Raw genomic sequence first — 17,234 nt, 5'->3', positions numbered from 1 at the left:
AGACCAGGATCTGATCCAACAGTGGCTGGCTGGTGCTCAAAATCAAAATGTTATTGGGGGGGGGGGGGGCGCAAACAAACTGAAAAATTCTGAAAAAAAAAATCAATTGCAGCCTCACTTTGCCCATCAAACACAGCCACTGTGCCCCAACCCCGCCCGCCGTCTGCTTGGCACTTACCCTGTCTCGGTGGGGCAGTGCGTGACAGTGGCGAGTGGTGTCTCCATGCGTCCCATCCCCTCCTGATAGGCGTTCAATCACAGTGCCTGTCGTTTTTAGCTAACCAGGTGACTGGTAACAGACCCAAGCACCTGATTGGCAGAGAGGCGTTCAGTGTTAGGAAAGTGAATATTAATTCGCTGTTCTAACACACCAGGTGATCACCTTTTTTGATGCCTATTAGAGCCTATGGCTTTAATCAGGTTCTTCAAAAACACCCCCTGTCGCTGAAATTCAGGCGCCCGAATAGCGGGTGGCGGCGGCGGCCATGGATAGATTCATGCTGTACATGAATCTATCCATTGGTCATAGAGGGGGTGGCTGGAGAGATGGGGCGGCGCCCGTGCGCCCTTAGACGCACTGCCACCGGGTATACCACAGAGCTAGCTTTGGACCGGATGGTCTCTAGCCATCTCTTTTGATCCTGGGATGCTGGAAGCAGCATCATGACCTCCCTTTCAGTTGTGGCAAATGTAAACATTTCACTTTTTTTCCTGGGAAGCAGAAATCATCTCATGCTTTCCAGGGTAGAGGGGAGAATTTGGGTCCTATAGACCCCAGATGTCTCCATAAAAAGGACCTGTCATTCCTTATTTCTATCACAAGTAATGTTTGCATTTCTTGTGATCAGAATAAAACTAATCCAAAAATTTAAAGGGACAGTGTAAAAATAAAATGGTAATAATAAAAATCTTAAAGCGCTGCGGAAGTTAACTGTACTGTACAGTGACATGTTGAGCATTTACTCGGAATAACATCCTCTTGTATTTTACCAAAATAATTGGGTTATATATTCTTCAAAAAAAAGTGCATTTGAAAAATCGCTGCAGAAATACTGTGTGACATAAAAAAAAATTGCAATGACAGCCAAGTGGTCAATTAAACACGCATAGTGCAGAATGGGCCACTGTTGTCACCATCTGCTAACCCTCCCTGGGAAATGCCATGCAGCCATCTCCACATCGCATGTACACAGGAAGTGGCTGCAGGAGATCAGCAGCACTGAGATGCAACAAAGGATGAAAAAGGAAAGGTGAAAGCAAGCATTTTTTTTTTTTTTGGTTGACTGGGTTTTAGAAAATTTAAAGTGCTTTTACCTTTTTAAGGTGCATTAAGGTGAATAACCTGTGTGCAGCAGCCCCCCTAATACTTATAAGAGCCCATCTCTATTCATCTATGTTGCAGGAGACTCTCCCTCCTTATTGGCTGAGACAGCAGGGCGGCACAATTGGCTCCCACTGCTGTTAAAGTCAGTGAGCCAATGGGGAAAGAGGGGGCGGGGCCTAGCAGCAGCTCCATGTCTGAATGTACACACACAGCTGTGGCTCAGCTCGGGTGCCCCCATAGCAAGCTGCTTGCTGTGGGTGCACTCAGCAGGAGGGAGGGGCCAGGAGCCTCAAAGAGGGACTCGAGAGGAGGATCTGGGCTGCAAACCACTGCACAGTTATTTTTAAACACAAAAAACAAGACTAGTATCATTTTTAAATGTGGCTCAAGGTTTAAAGTGGTATTAAACCCGAAAGCTAACATTTATTATATTGCAGCATTACCAATTCTTAGCTGTGATGGCGGCATTCATTTTTCTTTTTTAGGCTGCCTTCTATTTTCACCTGGTGATCTGGCCAGTAAAGTCTGTAGTGTTCTTTAAAAAAAAAAAAAAAAAGCTCTCCAGCTGAATGTATCAGTGACATGGATGAGACCAACCATTTATCATTGAAAGGGCTTCTTACAATGATCGGCTTTTATTTACGTAAAACCTGTATCCCAAAAGGAAAAAAAAAATATTTGCTGTAACTGCTTATAAAGTATTAGCTGGAGTTTGGCTTTAATTTGTATTTAAATATGCTAATACATTTGACACTGCCCTCCCCTCAGACTGACAATGCTGTCCAAAGGTGGCCCCTGTGCTCATTCACCCAGAGTGGGGCCACTCTAATACTGGACAGATCACCAGGTAAAAACGGGAGAAAAGCCTAAAAAGAAAACTATTGCAGTCACCACATCTAATCATTGTATTACATTTTTGGATTTTGCAAAAATTAGATGGCAAAGAAAATTTTTCAATACTAGGAAATCTACTCCAGTCCATTCAGCAGATTGCAATCACTGAGTAATTGCTAAAGTCCTGATTGGCGAGGCTGCCGATATATAATCCAATCTTGAACTGGCTGTTCACACCTCTTTTAGCCCTGGTTCACACTGGTGCGATTTTGACATGTCAAATCGGCAGCAACTGCTGGCAATGGCACCGTCCTAATCGGTGCAACGCCGCATTTGCGCTGCCACACCAATTTCCAAATAGTTTCTTTACTACTTTTTGCGATTTCCATTGACATCTGTGCAGAAACCTGCACAGATGTCTGTGAAAACGCCGCTGAAATAGGGACTGACGTGCAGGAGTGAAATCGTGCGAGTTCAGCTGAACTTGGACGGCTTCATTCACGCAGCTCAGTGTGAACCTGGGCTTTACTGTCTTAGGAAAGCTGGCCTTTGTGTTGGTTATTCTTATGTTTTGCATAAGTTTTATCCAGTTTGTGGTGTAATTTTATCTTGGAATAAAAAAAATTTGGCTAAAATCCCCGTTTTTGTGTGTTGCAGAAATTAGCCAGGAAACAGCAGTGAATCCTGTGGACATTGTAAGCACTTTGCAGGCCTTACAGATGCTCAAATATTGGAAGGGGAAACACCTTGTACTAAAGAGGCAGGTGAGTACTGTGTGCAGATGTTCAATCTTCGCCATCCTTCTAGCACAGGGACTCAACCTTTTTATGCTGAAGGGATTTTCAGATCTCAAGGAACTCAGTGGCATACTTTGCTTGTTTGTAACCCCTTGCAGATCCTTTTCAACAACCTAGCTTATTTAATACCCAGTGCAGAAAATTTTTTAGCACCCCTCTCTGTGGCACAAATATTGCCAGTAATACACATGATATTAAACAATTAGTAGCGGCCAGAAAAGGAATACCTGAAAACTGTAAGAACTGCTTAAGTTGTGGTTTGTGGAGTCGGGGCCCCTACTCGAATTTAGAACTGGCAGAAGAGAGAGGGCACCCACTCTGATTTTTGACAGACGCTGATCTGAACTATGCAGAAACCATGTGGTGGGACATCATCCCACCCAAATAGATCAAAATCTCATGCTAAACCACTATGGAACCCGAATTTCTGTGAAGATCATCCCGTTATCTATCTTTTCAGCCGATAGTTCCCTCTCATGTAAAAGCCATCCTAGCAGCTGATAATCTGCTAGATGGTGTTTACAGGCATCGAGAGTGCCCACCCTCTAGGCACTTCCGTGTGATTAGAGAGACCAGGATCTGATCCAGCGGTGGCAAGTTCCCACAGAGATAGCTGTGGACTGGATGGTCTCCAGCCATCTCTATGATCCTGGGAGGCCGGAAGCGGCGTCTAGACATCACTTCTGGTTCTGGCAGATGTAAACTTTTTTTTTTTTTTCCTGGAAAGTAGAGACAAATTTATTTATTTATTTTATATCCTATGCTTTCCAGGTTAAACTAGAGATTTAGGGTCCTATAGACCCCAGATGCCGCCATAAAGAGGATCTGTCATGGCTTATTTCTATCACAAGGGATGTTTACATTTCTTGTGATCAGAATAAAAGTGATCAATAAATTTAAAGGGACCGTGTAAAAAAAAAAAAAATTCTTAAGTGCCCCCCCCCCCAAATTTCCTTGTGCTTGCGCACAGAAGCGAACACATACATAGATCGCGCCTGCATATGTAAACGGTGTTCACACCACACGTGAGGTATCGCCACAAACGTTATAGTGAGAGCAATAATTCTAGTGCTAGACCCCCTCTTTGAATCGTCACCTATGGAGATTTTCGAGTACTGTAGAGTGACATGTTGGGTATCTATTTACATGTCGTAACATCGTTTATATTTTAACAGAAAATTTTGTTTTTTTGTTTTTTTGTTTTTTTTTTTTTTTTTTTGCATTAAAATTCATTAGTGTTTTTTTCGCCAAAAAAAATGTGTTTTGAAAAATTGCTGCACAAATACCGTGTGACATAAATTGCAACGGCTGCCATTTTATTCTCTAGGGTCTAAAAAAAAAAAAAAATTGTTTGTAGGTTCTGAGTGATTTTCTAGAAGGGAAATTTTTTTATTTCTTATTGAATCCGAGAGTTGATTTTTACATGTAGGATAGAAATGCCAGAATTGGCCTGGGCTGGAAGTGGTTAAAGAACTTCAGTCACTGCTCATACATTATCTGTACACCTCTTCATACAATGAACAATTCATTTTTTTTTCTAGTCAATAAAATGTTGCCATTGTCCACCTCCGGAGTGTCCTTTGTGACTATGCATGGATTGGAATTATGGTTAGCATTTAGTCATTGTGGTTTATTTGGATTGTTTATCAAACAGATCTATTGTATAATATTTAGCATATAAGAAACTCCAAGGTGTTCCGTCATTTGTTTTCTGTCCCATGCAGGATCTAATTGATGAATGGGCAGCAAAAGAAGCAAAGAGAAGCAACAGCAATAAGATAATGGATCCTAGCTGCCTAAAATGGACACCACCTAAAGGAACATGAACAGCATGATCTGTCCCACCCAAAACCTCTGCAGTCTCCTGTCACGTCTGTGGATTTCCGGCATGGACCAACACATCTAACTACAGAAGCTTTGTTTCCTTTTGGATGTCCCGTTAATCTACCATCTCTTCAGCTAAAGCCACATCTTCATAGAAGTTCCTTCCTGCAATGTGACATCATAAGCTTTCATACAACTACAAGCCCCATTCTCTGCCAACCCACAGCGAGGCGTGCTGGGTTTGTGGCTCAGACATTTGGAGTTCAGCTTTTAGTTTTATTTTTCCTATTTAAAGTGCTTTTTATTTTTCATGAATTGATCCAGATTTCAATACCTTGGGTGTAATGATCTTTTACCTTAGTTGTTATACATGGTGCGTTTTCCAGAGTTGAGGAGGACATGTCTGTTTTTCTAAAATGTTTTGGCCATCAGTTGGTTTGACGCAAGACATGAAATTTAGTATGGAATCTGTCTTCAGGACTTCCATTTGCTTTAGAAACTACTGTCATGTTCTATGGTGTCCATTTTAGGACATACCTTCTTTATATATGTAGTCTTCCTTTTCATTTACCTCATCCTTTTCTAGCAAAGCCGCCACCACCTCCCTGCTACATTTAACATCCTGGTATCAGAATATCTGTATTACTTTACCTTTTTTCCTATGGTGTCCTAATTAGCATTGTAAGTAATGACTTGGCTGCCTGTAAACATGGGATAAGTGCTGCCATTTTCACTTTCTGGTTGGGACTTCTGGAGGGAAGGGGTTCAAAGTATCGAGATCTCTCACATTCGCTTTGTTAGTATTGCTGGAGCTTTTAATCAGCACAGGCAACTCCCATGTGATCCGCAGCAACTGGGAAGGGAGTAAGAAGTCACTGTTATCTGAGAACTTTTAAATCTGCTCGGATTCAAATGCCCTGTCCAGTTTGAGAACTAATCCTCGGAAAGTGGTCATTTTATGCTAAGGTACTCTTGTAGATATATTCACAATGAGTACAGGTACACCTTTCAGTCCATGCTCATTTTTTTTTTTTTTTTTTTTTTTTTGGTCGGGAGGTATGGCGAGGATGTCTTTGCTGAGAGTTGCTTCAAAGTTAATGATATCAAAGAACAGTTCTATTTAATGCTGAGACCACAGCCCTCAGTTGAGGAATTATTTAATTTGTATCTTCAAGAAAGTGGTAGCTTAAAGAAAAGCCAAAAAAAGTGAAAAATGTCCATTTGCTTCAAACTGATTGAACAATGTATTCCAAAGGTGATCTATTTTTCTTAGAGATGGTGTAAATGGCATAAAGAGTTATCACTGCTGCTATTGTGGCACTAGTTAGGTCCATTGTCTCTTGCGATAGGAAGCAGATCTTTCTACATTAGAAGTCTTCTACCTGCCAGTACAAGCATATTTTTTTTATTTTTACATTCTGCTCTCCATGTATCGGGTGTACTTAAAGTGTTACTAAACCCACAACCGTAAAATCAGTCTGTATATGCAGTAAAGCATGCTTGTTATACTCACTGTGGTACCTAAGGTGTTATTCCTCTGCATTGTGTGAAAAGGCTGTTGGATCCTGTATGCACAGATCCTCCCCTTCCTGTATTGTCTCCAAAACATGTCCGGATAAGACAGAGTAAATGGAGTCAGGCTGCACATGCTCAGTTGGGTGTGTTGCTAGAGAGTAGTATTTTATTTCTATTGGGAGGGTACATGCGATCAGTACAGGGCCAATCGGCACTGTCCCAACAAGAGGGTTAGGAGCCCTGCATTCTGATAGGACAGGTCACGAGACTGCTATATACTGCAGAGAAGAGGGTATTTAGCAGTTTATATTTACTAAAACTATTACATTTCCATGTTGTGTATTTTGGAAACTAGATGTAGTGAATGGAGGCTCCTGGGTTTAGTAACACTTTTTAAGAGAGACCTCTATATACCCCACTGATTACAAAAAATACTGGAGGACCGGAAGACATGCAGTGCGTGCTCCTTGCCAATTGTGTTTCTAGGACTGTATAAGTGTACTGGGGTTTTCAGCATCAATCAATTTGAGCAATCCTCATAACGGAATCCAAACCACCTGTCTGAAGTCCCCTGAAGCAAACACTTGGTTTTACACCTGACCCATGTAGGCATTGACTATCTTGGCCATATGCCCCTTTTTAAAACTTGGCAGCCCCTGCCATCCTGCGATATGGGTTTTGCGGTTTCCTGGCCAGTCATGATTGTATAATGTGGTTTCTGCACCTGTCTGCTGCATGCATGGACTTTGTTGCAAAAGATAAAATAAAAATACAGAGGAACATTCTCCGCAGTAGAAAGAGCTCCCCCCTGCTGGAATCCCAGGTCTCCTACCTTCCACTTGTTCCATTGCTGCAGCCTCGACCAGACTCTCTAGCATTTAACACTTTCAGGAATTTGGGATCTCTGGCCCACCTAATCCCCACCTGCTGCAGCGGTGGAACAGTATGAAAATAGGAAATGTGGGCTACTGGAGAGTATAAGAAACTTTCATCTCAAATTTTTTGGAAGCCAATTTAAAGCAAACCTATAATAAAGCATGGAGGTTGTCATTGCTGACCTCTTCTGAAAGAAAAAAAAAAAAAAAAAAAAACCTTGGCTGTTGTGCACTTTTTTCCGTAACCAAACAATTATGCAGAGTAGAAGTTTTTCATGACTTTACTGCATGCCATCTCCAATTTCTCTTGCTACAGGTTTCCTTTTAGACCCCTTTCACACTGGGGCAGTGCAGGCGTTAACGGTAAAGTTAACGCTTCTAACCCCCTGCTAGCGGCCAAGCAAAGTGTTAAGAAAGCCCTTGTTGCGGTGCTGCTGAAGCAATTTGCAGCCGCTTCGGCAGTGCTGCCCATTCATTTTAATGGGCAGGGTGTTTTGGGAGCGGCGTATACAACGCTCCCACACTTCCCCAAAGATGCTGCTTGCAGGACTTTCACACTGGGGTGGCTTGAGAGGCACTATTTTTTGCGCTAAAATGCCTGAAAAGAGCCCCAGTGTTAAAGGGGTCTTAGTGATAGACATCTGTGCCCTAACGTAGAAATGAGGGATGATCTTTATTGTACATGCTTGTGCAATCCCGGTCTACCTACCCATCTGTAGTGTATGGCAATCGGAACAAGAATTCCACTGTTGTCTGGTGGGGAAGGGTTTTGTGCCGCTATTTAGAGAACACTTGCCGTCTTTTATTTAAACTGATACGGTTACCTCTTCCTTTTTTTATTTAATTTTTTTTTTTTTTTTTACATGTTTCCTTTTAATTTTATCTTTTCAGATGCACTGCTGGTAGACGAAAATATTTTAGATGCCTGTTGATTTCAATTCTCTAGGCCCACTAAAAGCCCATTAAACAGGCTACTCTTTTTTTTTTTTTTCTATTACAGCCTTGAGAAGGGCATTGAAAGCTTCATGACAGCAGCTCCCGCTTCCACACATTGAATAGACTCTTTAGTATGCAACCTTTCAAGGACATAGTGCAATCCTATGGAAACTGTAGATTTTGTAGACAGTGTTCCAAACCAGCTATTAGCATATTTTACCATTGCTCGTGTCGAGTCTAGGTTAGTCTTGCTTAATAAGATCCAGTAAAGCGTTGTGTATTGCTTGCAGTTCTATTGTCCTATACATAGATCTCTCTCTGTATGAGCTCCAGTGCCCAGATATAAATCACACCTTAATCTGCATACAGGACAGGCTCTATATCTTGTAGATAACACCGTCTGATTTCCATATGGTTAGCTGTGTGTGTCCGTAGACCTCCCCGAGTCCCTGTTATTTACAGTAATCCATGCATTGTGGTGGAAAAACAATAAAGTTGTTAGCATTGATGGCAACCAGTGCATTAAAAATACATGAGCTTCAAGCCTAGTAAATGTCGAGGCAATTTAATCTCTTGCCTCCCCAGTGTATCAGCACAATGTTTTGTTAAGATTATGGTTTTTAATTAGTTTCCTTTTTAGTCAACTGTTACTGATCCATCCCATTTTAATCTTGTTTTTATTTTACTTTTTATCCTTTTTTTTTTAATCTACACCACTTCCCATTTGTGTTGGTGCACATGGTTTATAGTTTTATAAAGCGTCTTCTGATGAACATGAGCAGTCTTGTTCATTAAAGCAATCCTGTGCTTTGTCTTGGCAAGGGAAAGTAACAGATTTGCTTTAATGCCCCTCTCTGCAGTAGAACATGCTTTTTAATATTACTACCCCACTGCTCCATTCAGCCAAGAAAATACTTCACATATAGAGGAGTATATAGCTCACTCCTTGCTCTATGTACAGCACTGGTGATTGGACCAGAGTAGAGATTTCTCTGCCCTGTGTAAGCTCTAAATTGAGCTTACAGAGGAATTCCATCCTCCTTCCCGATGGCTGACCGTGTGCTGTGTAGTAATCAGAACCTTACTATTATAGAGGAGTATGTAGCTCACTCTTCATTCTCTCATGTGCGGTACTGGTGATTGGACCATAGTAGAGATTTCTTGGACCTGTGTAATCTCCTTGCTGATCGCTGACCGTGTGCTGTGTCGTAATTTAAACAGAACCTTACTAGTCTTCTAGTATGGAGGAATCTTACTAGTATGTAGCTCACTCTTCATTCTTTCGTGTACAGCACTGGTGATTGGACCATAGTAGAGATTTCTTGGACCTGTGTAAGCTCTAAATAGAGCTTACAGAGGAATTCCATCCTCCTTGCTGATCGCTGACCGTGTGCTATGTCGTAATTTAAACAGAACCTTACTAGTCTTCTAGTAAGTATAGAGGAATCTTACTAGTATGTAGCTCACTCTTCATTCTTTCATGTACAACACTGGTAATTGGACCATAGTAGAGATTTCTTGGCCCTGTGTAATCTCTAAATAGAGCTTACAGAGGAATTCCAACCTCATTGATGGCTGACCGTGTGCTGTGTAGTAATCAGAACCTTACTAGTATAGAGGAACCTTGATGGTATAGAGGAGTATGCAGCTAACTCCTCATTCTATTGTGTACAGCACTGGTGATTGGCCCATAGTAAAGATTTCTCAGCCCTGTGTACTCTCTCTATAGAGCTTACGGGGAAATTCCATCTTCCTTGCTGATGGCTGACCGTGTGCTGTGTAAAAGCAAACTCTGATTGGTAGTTATAGACCATGTGCTGTGAAGTAATCAAACGTACTAGTCTGACGACCTTTTGTAAAAGCAAAATCTGATTGGTAGTTATAGGTTGCTCACCATCGCACATTATATTTGCATTGGATGGTACCTTCACGTAAACCCTATCGGGAAAAACAAAATTTCTCCCTTGCCAGTGCACTTGCAAGGGATAAATGCAGGTTGATGTTTGGGATACCAGAAAAAGCATGCTTTACCTACCTACCGATCACTGCTCCACCAGCAGGTGGTGCTCTCTCCTCTTATAGACTGGCCCTCTTGTATAGTAGAGGGTTATGGGCCCAGGTTTGGAAAGGGCATTTGACCTCTGGAACATGGTACAAGAGGCTGCAGGCGTTGATCTAGTAGCTTTGAGGAAACCTGTCAGGAACCAGGTAAAAAAAAAGTGCTTTTATTTTTTTTACATTGGCTTCAGCATGATTTTTTCTAACTTGACGTATTGTAAAAGTTCAGTGCACAAATGCTTTAAACACAAGATGGATTGTGACAAGTACTGTACGTGTTTTCTTTTGTACTGGACTGGCAGCAGTGAGCTTTGTGATCAGAGAAGAAGAAAAGTTTGCGTTGCCCATAGCCTCCAATCGAATTCTCCCTTCGGTGGCTCCTGGTACAGTGTACAGTACAAGAGTGCCAGATTGCCAACACTGGTCATTCATACATGTCGGTATCTTGAAGTTTTTTTGCACAGTGACTTTTTGTAGTCTCTCAGATGAATTTCTCATGATATTGTTTTTGCACAGTGACTTTGTGGTCTCACATGAAATTCCCATGCTATAGTTTTTACGTAGTGACTTTTTGTAGTCTCACATGAATTTCTCAATATACAAGTGAAAATCACTTTTTTTATTGTAAATAATAAAAATAGCGCTTTTTTCCTTTTTTTTTTGTTTGTTTTTTCTGTTTTGTGGTTTTTTTTTCCTCTTGTTTTTGTTTTTGTTTTGTTTTTTTTTTTGTTTTTTTTTTTTTTGTTTTTGTTTTTTTTTTTTGTTTTTGTTTTTTTTTTTTTACCACTTGTGCCATGTAACTAGAATCAAAAATAGCAGCTGTATATCAGCAATGTGTTCTGTTGCAGCTCTCCAGTCTCTTGAGATACTATAGAAGTATGCAATGGTCCATCTGTGTTGGGAAGCCCTTACTCTTCTATGTATACAGCTTAGAGTGCCAGTACCATCAGTTTACACTAGGGGGGTGTATAATATATCAAATACATTTGTGACTAATGTTGCCGAATATGTTTTTAAGACTGATCTACTTTATGCATTTTTAAAGAACAGCAGCTCCATCTAGTAAAAATTGTGAGGTATTACGTGTGTATCTCAGCACTTGGTCTCAAGTAAAGGATTATCTTCTGGAATCCCTGCTGATTGATCTCCGTAACCTCAATATTTATGTGTACAGAGGAGAACACTATCAATGTTAATATCCTTTTTATTAAAGGATCCCGAAAAGACAGGTAATTTATACAAAAAAAAACGTTTCTTGTGTGAATTACAAAAACTTTGCTGTATATAAGGTTTTAATTTGTGGGGACAGGCAGTTGACTCATGTATAGTAAGGACACAGTGAAAGTACATTAGATGAATTATTTCTATGAATTTTTGACAAAGGAGTCAACTTGTATTTTTAATGTTGGTGGCCCTTATTTTCTTAACCTGACAGGATGCCTTTACAATATCAATGTATTTTTATGTTGCTCTTTCGTCCATATTGTGTTGGTGTGGTAAATTACTGCTGTTACCCATGCTGTACTTTGCCTTGCATTCCAGCCAGCAAACACAAACCCTTTAGTTCAATTCAATATATTTATGTGATGCCGGTATTAGGATTGTGCCGCAGCAAACTGTTCACACTTCAAAAGTAAATGGACTCTCCCCAGACAAGGACTTCTCAACGTGGCCCTGTGGTTTACAACGTGGCCAGGAGACTGCACCCTTCATCCCTTTATCTGCTACAAGCAGGAACAGTCCTGTTAGAGCAAAGATCTTACATGTGCAGCTTTGCAGATTATTTGCACTGGATAAACATATTTTATTTATGTTTTCTGCTGTAGGCTGTTATGTGACTCACTTTATGTTAATATCAGAACAGTATCTTGCCTACTCAATAAAGCATGTACTCTTCTTTCAATGGAATAGTTTGTGGACTTCCCTATTATGTGAATGCAGTTATCTTAAAAGGAATGTGATGGTGTTCATATTTTATTCTTTTTCTCCTGTGGGACTAAAAGCAGTAATGTGGGTAATAAAATATGCATTTCTTTTCATTTTTGCAGACGAGCCTGCAAAGCATTATAACCATGATCAGTGGAGTAAGTGTCATACCAAGCTCTTGCAGATTTTTTTTTTTCCTCCAGCTCTGTCTAAAAAGAGGTATGGACTTTCAATTGGAGAGCTGGAGGAGGTGTCAATGGACTAAGGCTGGGTTCACACTTGTGAATTGGCTACGGGTTTCACCGCATCCAATTTGCATGACAGGAGAGTGTGCCAGTCTCTCAACTGAGCCGGTTCACACAGCTCCGGGCCGCCACGGAGGGGATTGCACAGGGGTCCTGTGCATCTTTGGCTTCGGGCAAAAATTCCGGCCTGATTCGCCCCTGAAACAGAGAACAGGGACGCACCAGACCCCTGCTGTGAACTGCATCCAAAGATGATGTGAACCCAGCCTCAAAGTGGGGTTAACACCGAACTTTTGTTCCATTTGAGAATCAAGTCTGTCTGTCTAGATGGAAGATGGGACTTGTAGTTTGCAGATCCTCTGTGCATGATTCATACGGCTGTGCAGGTAGATCTACTCAGAGCCTTGCCAATATCAAATCCTGACTGCTGCAGGGGAATGTATCCCCTGCACACTGTCGGGAAGGAGGCTGTTTTGGAATGGGGTCCAGTTGGCATCAGGTTGCATGTTGACCATTTTCTGACTGTGCAATAGTCGAAAGACGGCTACAGCGCAGGCATCTATTGATGTCTTCCCAGATCCCATTGACCATGCGATCAGCTGTGTTCAATCGTTGCTAATCCCATGTAAACCAGTGGCAGGTATCGGCATTTCCTTTCCTCAGCGCTGTTGCTGTGTGAGGAAAGGAGGAAAGCCGATAATCGGCTATCCTGTGACAGCACACATTTATATACCGATAATTGGTGCAGCTCCTTCAGTGCAGCCTCATCGGCGCACATCAGCAAAGGAGAAAAATGACTTATTTTGTACATTTTATGACCAAAATTTTTGGTGGAAAGAATGCCCCTTACACTGGATAGAATTTCCATTACATTGGTGGTCAGTGTAAAGAAAGCCCCTTACATTAGTGGGAAGAATGCCCCTTACATTGGGGGTCAGTGGGAAGAATTCCTCTTACACTGGGTAGAATTCCCCTTACTTTGGTGGTCAGTAGGAAGAATTCCACTTGGGCTTCTGCTGGAAAACTCGGCAAAATCACGTTTTCTGGTCAAAAGGTTTCTTCCCTGAACACTATTCTTCTGTGTTCAGGAAGGGGAAGGTTGAACCACCCCTATGTGCATGGACACATAAGCTTTTATGGAGTTGAGTTTAGGAGCTTTGGCCAAAAAACGCCTGTAGTGTACATGAAGCCTCACAGTGAACAGTGGGAAGAATGCTCCTTACAGTGGGTGGAATTCCCCTTTATATTGGTGGTCAATGGGAAGACTGTCCTTTACAATGGGTAGAATTCTCTGCACATTGGTGCTCAGTGGGAAGAATGTCTCTTGCAGTGGGGCAAAAATGCCACGCTTACAGACAGCTATAAAGGTGTCATGTGCACTGGCTCTGCCTTGAATCGCGGTTGGTGTTGCGGTCCCGCAATGCAAAATTGCTGCTTGATCGTAAAAAATAAATAAAAACAGGCATCAGGAGGAAATGGTATCTGCCCTTTAATGCCTGCAAACCTCCTTTAACACTGCTGAAAAGAAATCCACTGTGCATCGCTTTTCATGGGGGGTTACAACCACATATTTGGGGTGAAACCTGATCACAGTCCCCACACTGAATCCAAGGGTTCTTCTCTCTGCATACTCCTGCCATTTTGGAATGCGATGTGGTCATGCATGGCTCTGCCGCAACAGCTGCATCATTAATTCACAGATCAAGCCCTAGTGGCAGAGGGACTTGTAGATCTCGATGGTCCATTGTTGCTTCCTCCAGACCCGTACCTGAATATCTGTACCTCAGTACTGACTGACCTGTGACTGGAGGACGAGTCCTCAAGAGCCCGTGCATTGCTCCTGCCATCCATTGAGCAGTTGCAATGACCTGCAGGCTCCAATGCAAAATTATTAATAAACGCACATTTTATTTTTTTTTTAAATCAATATGGGTTGATTTATTAATATTTTACAAAAGGCATTTTAACATTTCTTACCCAAATGGTATAATATAACCTGAACATGTGGCTAGCCTTTGTAGTCTTACATGGCCGTGAGTGCAGCCAGTACTATATTGATGTCATTTTCCCCCCTTAGATTATGAGGTATGTGATGTATCTTATGCACTGTACTATATAAACTTCGCTGACCCCCAAATATTCACACACTGTACCTCATGAGTGTATGGGGGTCCTCCATATAGTCTGTACTAGAGGAGCTACGTCTGCATCTACCACAAAGGTATAGATCACACTCAGGGTATAGTAGACGTGCCCCGAATGCAGGAACTGTGTATCCTGAGTGCCAGCGACTAAAATATACCGTGCCTTGAAAAAGTATTCATACCCCTTGAAATTTTCCACATTTTGTCATGTTACAACCAAAAACGTAAATGTATTTTATTTGGATTTTATGTGATAGACCAACACAAAGTGGCACATAATTGTGAAGTGGAAGGAAAATGATAAATGGTTTTCAACATTTTTTACAAATATGTGAAAAGTGTGGTGTACATTTGTATTCAGCCCCCCCTGAGTCACTTTGTAGAACCGCCTTTCACTGCAATTACAGCTTCAAGTCTTTTTGGGGATGTCTCTACCAGCTTTGCACATCTAGAGAGTCAGATTTTTGCTCATTCTTCTTTGCAAAATAGCTCAAGCTGTCAGATTGGATGGATAGTGTCTGTGAACAGAAATTTTCAAGTCTTGCCACAAATTCTCAACTGGATTTAGGTCTGGACTTTGACTGGGTCATTCTAACACATGAATATGCTTTGAGCCAAACCGTTCCATTGTAGCTCTGGATGTATGTTTAGGGTCGTTGTCCTGCTGGAAGGTGAACCTCCACCCCAGTCTGAAGTCTTTTCCAGACTCTAGGAGGTTTTCTTCTAAGATTGTCCTGTATTTGGCTCCATCCAACTTCCCATCAACCCTGACCAGCTTCCCTGTCCCTGCTGAAGAAAAGCATCTCCACAACATGATGCTGTCACCACCATGTTTCACGGTGGGGATGGTGAGTTCAGGGTGATGTGCAGTGTTAGTTTTCCGCCACACATAGCATTTTGCATTTGAGCCAAAAAGTAAAATTTTAGTCTCATCTGACCAGAGCACCTTCTACATGGCTTCTAGCAAACTGCAAACGGGACCTCTTATGGCTTTCTTTCAACAATGTCTTTCTTCTTGCCACTCTTCCATAAAGGCCAGATTTGTGGAGTGCACGACTAATAGTTGTCCTGTGGACAGATTCTGCCACCTGAGCTGTGGATCTCTGCAGCTCCTCCAGAGTTACCATGGGCCTCTTGGCTGCTTCTCTGATTAATGCTCTCCTTGCCCGGCCTGTCAGTTTAGGTGGACGGCCATGTCTTGGTAGGTTTGCAGTTGTGCCATACTCTTTCCATTTTCGGGTGATGGATTGAACAGTGCTCCGTGAGATGTTCAAAGCTTGGAATATATATATATATTTTTTTTATAACCTAACTCTGCTTTAAACCTCTCCAAAACTTTACCCCTGACCTGTCTGGTGTGTTCCTTGGCCTTCATGATGCTGTTTGTCCACTAAGGTTCTCTAACAAACCTTTGAGGGCTTCCCAGAACAGCTGTATTTATACTAAGATTAAATTACACGCAGGTGGACTCTATTTACTAATTAGGTGACTTCTGAAGACAATTGGTTCCACTAGATTTTAGTTAGGGGTATCAGAGTAAAGGGGGCTGAATACAAATGTACCCCACACTTTTCACATATTTATTTGTAAAAAAAAAAATTGAAAGCCATTTATCATTTTCCTTCCACTTCACAATTATGTACCATAATATATGTGTTGGTCTATCACATAAAATCCCAATAAAATACATTTATGTTTTTGGTTGTAACATGGCCAAATGTGTAAAACTTCAAGGGGTATGAATACTTTTTCAAGGCACGGTAAGGGAGGGGGTTGCATTTACTGTAGAAGAATATAGATGGAAAGGTATAACCTGTGTATAAAGCTGATGTAATATAATAATAAATATAATTACGCCTATGAGGAGCAGTGATTTATTGCCCCTCCCCCCAGCGTTGTCACCTTCATCTACATAGGACAACCTCTGGAGGTGGATTGGGATCCCAGCCAGCAGCTCCAGCTTCTCTTTCAGCTCTGCCATCTTCCTAGGATGACTACATCCGGGCACTGAGAACCTCTCCTGGAGTCTCACTTTGGTGCTGAACTGGCTGTCAGGTGGGGTGAGGGTCTCATACTTCATTTTCCCACGGTGAGCCATAGGAAGTGATCAGAGGAAATGAGAACTGGGAATAGGAAGTGTTGCTAGGCAACCACAAGGACGCTACAAACAAGAACAGGGTTACTAGGCAGCCCTACGCCCGCCCCCTCTATTCAATTAGTGAGCGCACAGCTTTCAGTTGCTCCTGCTCATCCAATCAGAGAACAACGTCTATAACCTTACATTGTAGGGCGTGTTCAGCGCTCTGGATTACAGTGTAGACACGTGTTATTGTTTACCTCCATTGGTGAAGGTAGTTGAAAGCTGTATATTAATACAGATCTCTGTAGATGGGTTTAGAACCTTAGAGAGAGCAGTAATTATTAGTAGTGATAATAATCCGAGAAGAAAAAAAAGAAATGTCTTTGCTGTGAGGTGGTGTCACCGAGACAGGATGTGACCAAAATCTCCCCAATGGTGTCACCCTTTAATTCTATTACTCAATAGATGTGCAGTTCAATATAAATGATCAGCAAACAATCGAATAGGCATAATGTCCCTTCGGATCGATTTAGACTCCATTCAAATTTGAGCAAAACTGAGTCGATCGGCCAGAGCAGAAAATTATGGCTCGTGAGATATTTTACTCATGAATCTGATTGTATTTGGTATGTATGGTGGACACAGAGATCTGATCAATTATTTACAGCCTTCCAGC

At 41.7% G+C, this 17,234-nt stretch overlaps 1 protein-coding gene across 6 annotated transcripts in view; it reads left to right on the top strand.

The window, feature by feature from the left end:
• Window positions 1-12,071, top strand: part of KAT7 (lysine acetyltransferase 7) — a 55,120-nt gene extending 43,049 nt beyond the window's left edge. For all 6 annotated transcript variants that reach the window (XM_073607800.1, XM_073607797.1, XM_073607795.1 and 3 more), the window contains 2 exons: window positions 2,816-2,922; window positions 4,680-12,071. In XM_073607800.1, the coding sequence (XP_073463901.1) occupies window positions 2,816-2,922; window positions 4,680-4,781 (209 nt within the window). In that variant the 3' untranslated portion in view covers window positions 4,782-12,071. The remainder of the gene's footprint in view (window positions 1-2,815; window positions 2,923-4,679) is intronic.
• Window positions 12,072-17,234: the final 5,163 nt, after the last annotated feature.

Source organism: Aquarana catesbeiana, linkage group LG12 (genome assembly GCF_042186555.1).
Source record: "Aquarana catesbeiana isolate 2022-GZ linkage group LG12, ASM4218655v1, whole genome shotgun sequence".
Classification (NCBI taxonomy): domain Eukaryota; kingdom Metazoa; phylum Chordata; class Amphibia; order Anura; family Ranidae; genus Aquarana; species Aquarana catesbeiana.
This window is presented reverse-complemented; position numbering and strand designations above follow the sequence as displayed.